General features: G+C 49.4%; 2 protein-coding genes across 2 annotated transcripts in view; both read left to right on the top strand.

Annotated features, from left to right (window-relative positions):
- Positions 1 to 1,073: 1,073 nt before the first annotated feature.
- Positions 1,074 to 5,938, top strand: LOC134444784 (protocadherin-8-like). Its single transcript, XM_063193983.1, has 4 exons — positions 1,074 to 2,948; positions 3,431 to 4,069; positions 4,507 to 4,717; positions 5,421 to 5,938. The coding sequence occupies exons 1-4, from the start codon at positions 1,074 to 1,076 to the stop codon at positions 5,936 to 5,938; spliced, it is 3,243 nt and encodes a 1,080-aa protein (XP_063050053.1).
- Positions 5,939 to 9,866: 3,928 nt separating this feature from the next.
- The window catches only part of LOC134444780 (leukocyte cell-derived chemotaxin 1-like), a 41,059-nt gene continuing 40,925 nt past the window's right edge, over positions 9,867 to 10,000 (top strand). Inside the window, exon 1 of the mRNA XM_063193980.1 lies at positions 9,867 to 10,000. This exon is cut by the window's right edge and continues 35 nt beyond it. Coding sequence (XP_063050050.1) covers positions 9,964 to 10,000 — 37 coding nt within the window. The 5' untranslated portion in view covers positions 9,867 to 9,963.

The following is a 10,000-nucleotide window of genomic DNA, read 5'->3' as shown; positions in this document are numbered from 1 at the left end:
AAATCTCCTCGCGCTTAAAATCTAAATCCTATTTGGAGACGCTGCTGCCCTCACCTGCTCGCGCAGCCAGTCGAGGTTACTGGGAGACAGACAGAGAGAGCGCGCGGGGCTCACGAGAGTGACATGCATGTTAAAAAGAAGCCCGTCCCGTGCAGCAGAATTATTATTAGCCGAATCACCACTCTAGTCACACGAGCTCGCGTGATGTGAACAGGAGAGGACCTCATCGAAGCGGCTTTAAAAAGGAAACCGTTAGTCAAGTGCGGAGCTCAGACGCAGTAACCTGTTATATGATAAGATCTGAAATGAAATACTTCCGACATGAGATGGGACGATAGGCTAGCAGGTCTTGGATGCCACAATATGCCTCCTATGAAATCTATTCAAATTACAGCAGCAAACTACATGTCAATACGAAGCCAGTGTGCCATGACAGCACATAATAGAAAAGAATAGAATAGCCAACTGTTTAGCCCAATGTCCTTTTGGATGAAAACACCAGCTGAGTGTAACCTAAAAATATAATGCAGTGAAATGTTTGAAAGGTGAACACAAAGTCACACACGCGTCAGACTCCAGTGAGAGACACCTTGGAGACGGCGCCTCCCGGTTTTGAGTAATAAAATTCTCCAATTTAGACCAAGGGTGATAAAAAGGTGATAAATGTACAATAAATCAGGGAGGGATTTTTTTTTTAGTGCCAAGCGTTTTTGCTTCAAGGAATTTCTAAACAGGCTTAGAGCCCCCTTTCCCTCTCAGCAGCGGGGATTGGTCACAGCCGACCTCATTTGCATGCGCCTCAGTATAAACCCCTCGCGCACTGCAGAGCCCGCCAGTTGCCTGAACGTTATTGCACGAGAGCGCCAGTGTGTGCGCACTCACTTTTTTATACTGATGTTCAGAAAGACCAGACTGTTCCAATGAGAGGACACAACGTTTAATTTGGCGACTGCAGTTACTTCATTTTATTTTCTAAAAAGCTTTCTTCAGGGGCTCAGGAGAGTCATTGCCTACATATTTTTTTAAACATGGGTGGTTGTAGAAACTCTGTCTCGTGGCATCATCGGATGAGAATGAGGATGTTCTTTTTGACCTTCACATGCGCCCTGTCGGTGCTGACAGCTTCCACCGAGACGGAGGCGCGGACCATAAAGTACGAGACATTCGAGGAGGATGCTCCCGGTACCGTGATCGGTAACTTGGCCAAGGACTTATCCGTCACCCTGACTATGGGGGGCAAGGCGAACTTCCGGATGATGAAACAGTTTAATTCTTCTTTTATCCGACTGCGGGAGTATGACGGTCAGTTGACCATCGGGGAGAGGATCGACAGGGAGAAGATCTGTAAGCATCAAGTTCAGTGTCTGATCGCCTTTGACGTGGTCAGTTTTTCCAAGGAACAGTTTAAACTGGTGCACGTGGAGGTGGAGGTGAAGGACATCAATGACAACTCGCCTCAGTTCTCCCGGCGGGAATCCACGCTCGAGATCTCCGAGAACACGGCGGTGGGCACGCGCATCCCTCTGGACGTGGCGGCGGATGAGGACGTGGGCACGAACTACATCTCGAGCTACCAGATCTCCGTTAACAGCCACTTCACCATCGATGTGCTGAGCCGCGCGGACGGGGTTAAATATGCGGAGCTCGTGCTCATGAAAGAACTGGACCGCGAGACGCAGGCGTCCTACGCGCTCGAGCTGACGGCGGCCGACGGGGGGAACCCATCCAGAACCGGCAGCACGCGGGTCAACGTCAAGGTGAAAGACTACAACGACAACAGTCCCGTGTTCGACCGTAACAACTTCTCCGTGGATCTACCGGAGGATTCTCCCGTAGGCACCCTGCTGCTGGACCTGAACGCGGTGGACCCCGACGAGGGGCTTAACGGAGAGGTGGTGTACGCCTTCGGTAACCAGGTGTCCACGGAGATCCGCCAACTCTTCAAAGTGGACCGCAAGTCGGGCAGGCTGACGCTGGAGAGCCCCGTGGACTTCGAGAGCAAGAAGACCTACGAGTTTGACGTGCAGGCTCGCGACCTGGGACCCAACCCGAGCCCCGCCACCGTCTGCAAGATCGTCATCCAGGTGCAAGACGTGAACGACAACGCGCCCGAGATCAGCATCACGCCAATGACCTCTATCTCCGGTACCGCCGGCAGCTCTATCGCCTACATCACGGAGGCCGCCGCCAAGGACAGCTTCGTGGCTCTCGTCAGCACCGCGGACCGGGACTCCGGTAGTAACGGACAGGTGCACTGCACCCTGTACGGCCACGAGCACTTCAAGCTGCAGCAGGCGTATGAGGACAGCTACATGGTGGTGACCACGGCGCCGCTAGACCGCGAGAGGATCCCGGAGTACAACCTGACGGTGGTGGCGGAGGATTTAGGATCTCCGCCGTTCAGGACCGTCACGCAGTACACCATACGACTCAGCGACGAGAACGACAACGCGCCCGTGTTCAGCAAGCCCGTGTACGAGGTGTCGGTGGCGGAGAATAACGCGCCCGGTGCCTACATCACCACGGTGGTGGCGCGCGACTCCGACCTGGCGCACAACGGCAAGGTGACCTACAAGCTCGTGGACGCCTACATCATGGGCTCCCCGGTGTCCACGTGGGTGTCGCTGGACCCCGACACGGGCTCCCTGTACGCGCTGCGGAGCTTCAACTACGAGGTCATTAAGCAGCTGGACCTGCGCGTGCAGGCGACCGACGGCGGCTCGCCACAGCAGCTGCACGGCAGCGCGAGCATCAGTCTGAGGATAGTGGACCAGAACGACAACGCACCCACCGTCACGCAACCCGCGCTCCACAACGGCTCGGCGGAGGTCCTGTTACCTCGAGACGCGCCGCAGGGCTACGTCATCACGCAGATCACGGCCCGGGACGCGGATGAAGGCGCCAACTCGGACCTCTCCTACAGGATCACCGATACGGAACCGAAACAGGTGAAGTGAGAGAGGGAGGGATGGACAGAGAGAGAGGGAGGGATGGATGGAGGGATGGGTGGGTGGATGGATGGAGAGAGTAATGTAAATAATGTGAATAAAGGGAGGGCGGGATGATGGATGGATGGTCTATTAATGTAACCAGGTGGATGAATGGATGATTGGATGACGTAGTGGATGGGCCTGTATGGATGGGCCTAGTCAGGTAAAAGTTAAAACAAAAACAAAAAAACGTTTACATATCTGAAACAAAAGAACTTCAAGATCTATCAGGCCCTTCATGGATGAATGGATGAAAAGCCCTTATTAAAGTTTATTTATTTATATTGTGGTCCATATACGTACACTATAAAGTCTTATGTATTGTCCATTGTGTCCCCTGTGCTATCTATCTATAGGCTGTAGTCTCATGTGTTGTCCATTGTGTTTTCTATCTCTAGGCTGTAGTCTTATTTGTTTTCCATTGTGTTCCCTATCTACAGGCATCCTCCTTCTTCTCCATCAACAAAGCCAGTGGCGAGATCTACCTCAACCATCAACTCCACTACGACCTTGTAGCCGCGGGTGACACCGACGCCCTCTGCGTGACAGTGACGGTGAGTGACAACGGCAGACCCGCACTGACGTCCACCGCCACTATCCACTTGACCGTTATCGCCGGGGCTCCCCCGAGCGACCGCGCGGTCTACCGGAACAGTGGGATGGGTGCTGAGGAGGCGGCCACGTGGGACTTGTCAATCATCATCATCGTGGTGCTGGCGGGGAGCTGCACGCTCCTTCTGCTCGCCATCATCCTCATCGCCACCACGTGCGGTAAACGGAAGCCGCCGGTCAAGAGAGGGCATGTGGGGCACGAGTTCGACCTGGACAAGGACGGTCACGGCGGCGGCATGCTGGGCGCGCGGGAGGGCGGCAGGAACAACAGCGGTCAGCTGATCCCGATCCACAGCAGCGAGAACGTGTTCGACGGTGGACACGCGCACCCGTACGCCAACCAGACGCCGTTCGGTGGCACCCTACCGGCGGGCAGCGACACGTGCTCCACCTCCGAGGACGGTACCGAGACCACCTGCACCTACGAGTCGGACAGCACGAGACACCAACACGGCGCCAAACTCGAGGTGAGTCGCTCTACTCTGGATGTGAATAATGTGTTACAGGTTAATATTTATATGTGTTAATATTTCATGTTGTGCGATAGGCTATTGTGTGTGAAGTGTGATGTCTTGTGTACCGTAGATGATTTCTGTATGCTACTGGACGCCTTATGTTCCTCCGGGATAGATATAAATACTACTCTGCTCTATTGTTGTCTGGCGCGCGGGGTGCCGTAGAGGAGGATGTAGCTCTAGTCTAGTGGCTGTGAACGGCACACCAAATAGCCTACAGTCTGTAACGGCGCCTTCTTTATCAATACACTCTGTCTAACGGCGCTTTCTTTATCAATACACTCTTGTCTAACGGCGCTTTTTTATCATTAAACTCTGTCTAACGGTCCCTTATTTATCATACACTCTGTTTAACGGTCCTTTGTTTATTATTATTTCTCCTTCAGCAGGGCTATTCCACGTTGCCCGGATACGGCAAGGAGACGCTGCGGCCAATCACCATCTGGAAAGGCAACTCCTTCACCACCATCTCCGCGCGCGACCCGCAGTTCAGCGGGAAGGACAGCGGGAAAGGAGACAGCGACTTCAACGACAGCGACTCGGATATCAGTGGAGACGGGCTGAAGAAGGAGCAGCACCAGGGGAACAACGCACACAATGGTGAGCAGAGAGGAGAAGCAGACATGCGGGGAGAGAGAGAGAGAGAGAGAGAGAGAGAGCGATGGAGACAGTTTTACGCATTGATACGATGATGTCATTTAGCCAATAACCCAGTAAGACACAGGCCTGTTATAAGTCAGTTGTGACCAGAATGGCAGTGACCAAGTGGTGATGTAGGCTATTAATAAAGGCCCTGTGCAGGCCACAGAATGGAGAGTAGCGGAGAGGCAGAGGGGTCACTCCACCCTCAACTTTATTGTCTCCAAAAGGGGCGATTAAATACGCAGCAAGAGATAACATGAACACACACACACAGGCCGACTGTAGACAACAACACAAGAACAAACACCACAGCATGGTGAGCAGAGGAGATCAGGTAGAGATTTACACATACAGTAGATACTTTGTTGTAATAGACACAGTGTTGTCATACAACCCAATAGTAAGTTTTAGTTAAGGAGTGAATACAGTGTGGTGAGATGTGAATGCATGAAGCTCTGTGCAGCATGAAAGTGAAAGTGAAAGCCCATTGGGAAACTCCAACTCCCATTGTCATTGTGACACAGCACTCCACAGCACACAAGTTAACACTGCAACACTGCACACTGCACACTCCGAAATTGCATTTATGCCTCACCCGTGCAAGGGGGCAACCCTCAGTGGCCTTATGCAGCATGTTAACTCTCTCCCCTCTCCTCTCCAGGTCTGTGGGCGTGCACCAGTGAGTGTAAGATCTTGGGCCACTCGGACCGCTGTTGGAGCCCCAGCGCCACGCGCCACCACAACGCCAACTCTGCACACGGGCAGCAGCACCCGCACCCGCACCCCCCGCAGCACCAGCCGCAGCACCAGCCGCCTCACCTCTCCTCCTTCTCCTCCAAGACCGCCTCCCTCCCCCGGGACGCCTCGGCGGCCGCGCGCAGAGACAACTACTACACGGCGGCGCACGCAGCTCAGGCCCAGATCCCCAAGACCACGGGGCTGCAGAGCGTCTACGAGAAGGTGCTCCACCGCGAGTTCGACTACATGCTGGTCAACAACAGCAGCCCTGCCAGAGCGGCCGCCACCACCGCAGGGGTTCCGGTCCAGGAGATGAACGACGTCACCATCCCCATCCCCATCCCCATGGCAACGCATCTTCACCTCCATGACAACACCATCCCCATCTCCATGCCTGTTTACTCCCCCACCACCACGTGCTGCGACAGCGAGGACGTTTGATGACGAGGCACCTAGGGTTACCTAGAGGCACGTCACCCAGGGTTCCCTGTGACACCGAGGACGTTTGATGAGATGATGTCATGCAGCGTCACATGAAACATCAAAATGAAGTACGCACACACACGGGAGCTTTCTCATGTGACTTTGCTCGTCCTGCACCCAAAACGTCTTCGAGACGGACGTGTGTGTGTGTGTGTGTGTGTTCTTCGAGGCGGACTTGTGTGTGTGTGTGTGTGTGTGTGTGTGTGTGTGTGTGTGTGTGTGTGTGTGTTTGACTTGACGTCTGATGATGATGACGATGACGAGGGGGATCCGTCTGCTATGACGTCACGCCGCCAGCTCTTTCCTTTCTACGAGTTCATCAGAGTTGTGTGCAGTAGGAGTGTAAGTGGGCTACTCTCACAGGTGTGCAGTAGGAGTGTAAGTGGGCTACTCTCACAGTGTCATTACAACACCAGCTGTGGTGTGATATTACATGGTGTCAACTCTGTAATATGATCATACGAGTGTTGTAACTGAGTCTGCTAGAGCATCACTAGGCTACTTCTCCTATTATTATTATGATTATTATAATTATTATGATTATGATCATTATTATTATTATTATTATTATTATTATTATTATTATGATTATTATTATTGCTTTTACTCTACACTACTCTGGAGTTGATGAGGTGTGTTTGAAAACCAGCCAGTTGCTGCAAAATGTATGACAACAGTCATCTTATTGTTATTATTGTTATTATTATAATTATTATTATTATTGTTATTGTTGTTATTTTGCAGAGCGGTATATGCCATATGCCATATATAATATTGTGTATTATAGTGCATTTTGATGTCAGTCCTTGTCCAACTTCAACCAACCAATCAGCGCGCACTATTGAACTCTACTGAACATAATGTGTATATATTGAGCTTTTGTACATACAGAGAGACTTTATTTTTTATAATATTATTGAAAACAAACTGTGAATCAAAGAGTTATTTTTTATTTCGATGGCATGTTTATTATTTAAAACAAAATGGCCCTACTTTTGTGGTCAGAAGAACCCCTATGTATCAGGTTGATAACGCTGTAAAGGATATATTTGGTAACTTGGTTGTAAATATATATTGGAGATATATTTGAATGCCACATGTGGTGCTGCTCCTATTGTTGAACTTTGTATCACACGAACTGATGATAATAATAAACTACAAAACAATAATAGGGGAGAGGGGGGCACAAAGTAACGGTTTTTGCTTTTGAGCTGATATCTTCACATATAAGGCAGTTACATTATTTATTTTTTAACACATGAAACGTACACATCTCTGTTACATATTAGCACTGGTGGTTTGTTATAAAAACCTACCATTGCTTTACATTTTCACTGTTTGTGGAGGATGTAAAATGTTACATTTTACCCCACAGGTAGTGTAAGTTGTAACAGGGGGAGGATTAGTTGTAACACATGCTGAAATTATGTATTTAAAACAATGAATTCAGTATAAATCCACCACAAGTGTGTTTGTTTATAAATCTACGATACTTAAATATACTTTCTTACCAAAGACACTAATAAAACACAAATAAATAGGCTTTAGAGGCTTTAATTTTATTAGTCATTAAAAATCACAAAATCCAATCTCACAGTATAGCTTAATAATAACGTTTATAAACACTTATTATGAATAATATTTAAATAAATAGAGCCATACTTCAAATAAAATGTGATAGGTTTGCATTTGTGTGCCAATTTTATTTCACCTTTATTTTACCATTGACAAGAATGAGAATTTCACTGAGATTTACCGTGTTACAACTAGCCCCCTTAGCCTCAGCCATGATTGTTGTCAACCTAGCACTGGCTACGAAGTAGCAACAATCTTCATTATGGTATCATTTTGTAACTGAGAAAACACAGTATCCGGCAATATCGGAATAGTTTTGGTAGCTTGTACCCTTGCTTCACTAAACAAAAAACAAGCGACGTGGGAAAAAAATACTTTCAGGGTGCTAAAACACACTTTGTGGAATAACTCGATGAAATCTCAACGAAAATGTTTGAAACTTTTCTGAAGGCTTCTGTTGACTGAAACAATCGTGTTTACAGAAGTAGGCAGAAAATGATTGGTCCGTCTTGATAAAAAGTCCGTGTTACATCTTGCCCCCCGTTAGTTTGTGCCCCGTGCTCCCCTACACACGTATCTCCGAGTGGAATGTACTAGTCACAAGAAGGTGTGTGTGTGTGTGAGTGTGCGTGCGTGTGCGTGCGTGTGTGTGAGTGTGTGTGTGTGTGTGTGTGTGTGTGAGTGTGTGTGTAAGTCCTTTTAAAGGTGTTATTCCAGCAGCAGTGGTATGATGCCTATTGAAGAGACTTGCTGCTGTTATCTCTAATCTGGAGCTCAGCTCAGCAGAGTCTATGGTCCGTCTCCGCTCTGGCCAGTGGGGGTCGCTGTTTACACGCTGTTACCCGCGCTGCTGAAAAGGACAAAGGCGCATCTCTCTCTCTCTCTCTCTCTCTCTCTCTCTCTCTCTCTCTCTCTCTCTCTCTCTCTCTCTCTCTCTCTCTCTCTCTCTCTCTCTCTCTCTCTCTCTCCCTCACACACACACACACACACACACACACACACACACAGGTAACAGAATGCCACATCCACAATGGCTGCATCGCTTCCTACGGCCTGAAGGACTCGCATATTATTCTGCATTCATTAGCCTACTTTACTTTATTTACCCTTCCCGTCTTGACAGGGATGCTAACAGCTGTTGACACGTGATGCGAGGCCCCCGCTGGCGAAGCTCGCTGATACCGCACTGGAATAGCAGAGACTACAGTGGACCTATTGTGAACTACACTGTTCTACATTATGTTACATTACACTGATTTGGCTGACGCGTTTTAACCAAAGCGACAGTCGAAGACATAGCCTAGTCATAGCATACAACACTTGCAGATTTTTGTAAATACCCGCTCTGCCTTTCCGTGTGTAGCAGGAGATGTATTTGGGTGGGTACCCTACAAGTTAGATAGATAGATAGATAGATAGATAGATAGATAGATAGATAGATAGATAGATAGATAGATAGACAGACAGACAGACAGACAGACAGACAGACAGACAGACAGACAGACAGACAGACAGACAGACAGATATCCTACATGTGAGGATGTGGGCAAGGCCGCTGTTCTCTCCGGTAAAACAACTTTAGGAAGGACAGACAGGGTCTCTGTAACTACAGCGCGTGAAGGACACACGGGGTCTTTCTGCTCCCGCCGACCGTGGGAACGCTCCGTTGCCATGACAGCTGAGGGCGCACGTGTGACCTTTTAACATGCTGGCTCGAGACATGGCGACCGAGTCCAACATTCGACCTTCGGCTGACAAAAATGCCGAGTCATCCACTGCAGAGAGACAGACAATGTGTTGGTTTCTGAAAACGTGCAGTATGCCTGGTGATAAGTATATCAGTATATCAAATTGTCATTAATGGTAATACGCTTTTGGATTGATTTGCGTCTGGCGCGTAATTTGGCGCGTCAAATTAAATTGTCGTCTGCCAGGGATGTGACTGGTAGCCTACTGGTCTATACTATATCTCACACACACACACACACACACACACACACACACACACACACACACACACACACACACCTAGTGTGTACTAAAGGCCTGCAACAAGAGAGACACTCCAAGCCAGAGCAGCCAAGCAGAGCCACCGGGTGGAAACACACACACACACACACACACACACACACACACACACACACACACACACACACACACACACACACACACACACACACACACACCACTAGACTGGGCAGTCTCTCTCCGTCCCAGGTAACAGGCAGCCCACCACACAAGACATCCCTTCACTTCACTTCACTGTGTTGTTTTCTTCCCCCCTCTCTCCCCTTGAGTTTCCTCCCTGCGTCTCCCAAGGTCGGGCCGGACTGGGCACTAGTGGAGGACTTTTCTAGTTTTCTAGTTTTGGGGACTAGACGTCTCGTCTCTGCAGCAGACGGGCAGTCATGGCAGCGACCTCAGAGAAGATTCCCATCGCCTTGG

Source organism: Engraulis encrasicolus, unplaced genomic scaffold, assembly GCF_034702125.1.
Source record: "Engraulis encrasicolus isolate BLACKSEA-1 unplaced genomic scaffold, IST_EnEncr_1.0 scaffold_72_np1212, whole genome shotgun sequence".
Lineage (NCBI taxonomy): Eukaryota > Metazoa > Chordata > Actinopteri > Clupeiformes > Engraulidae > Engraulis > Engraulis encrasicolus.
Note: the sequence above shows the minus strand (reverse complement) of the source record. Positions and strands in the feature narration are given on the sequence as shown.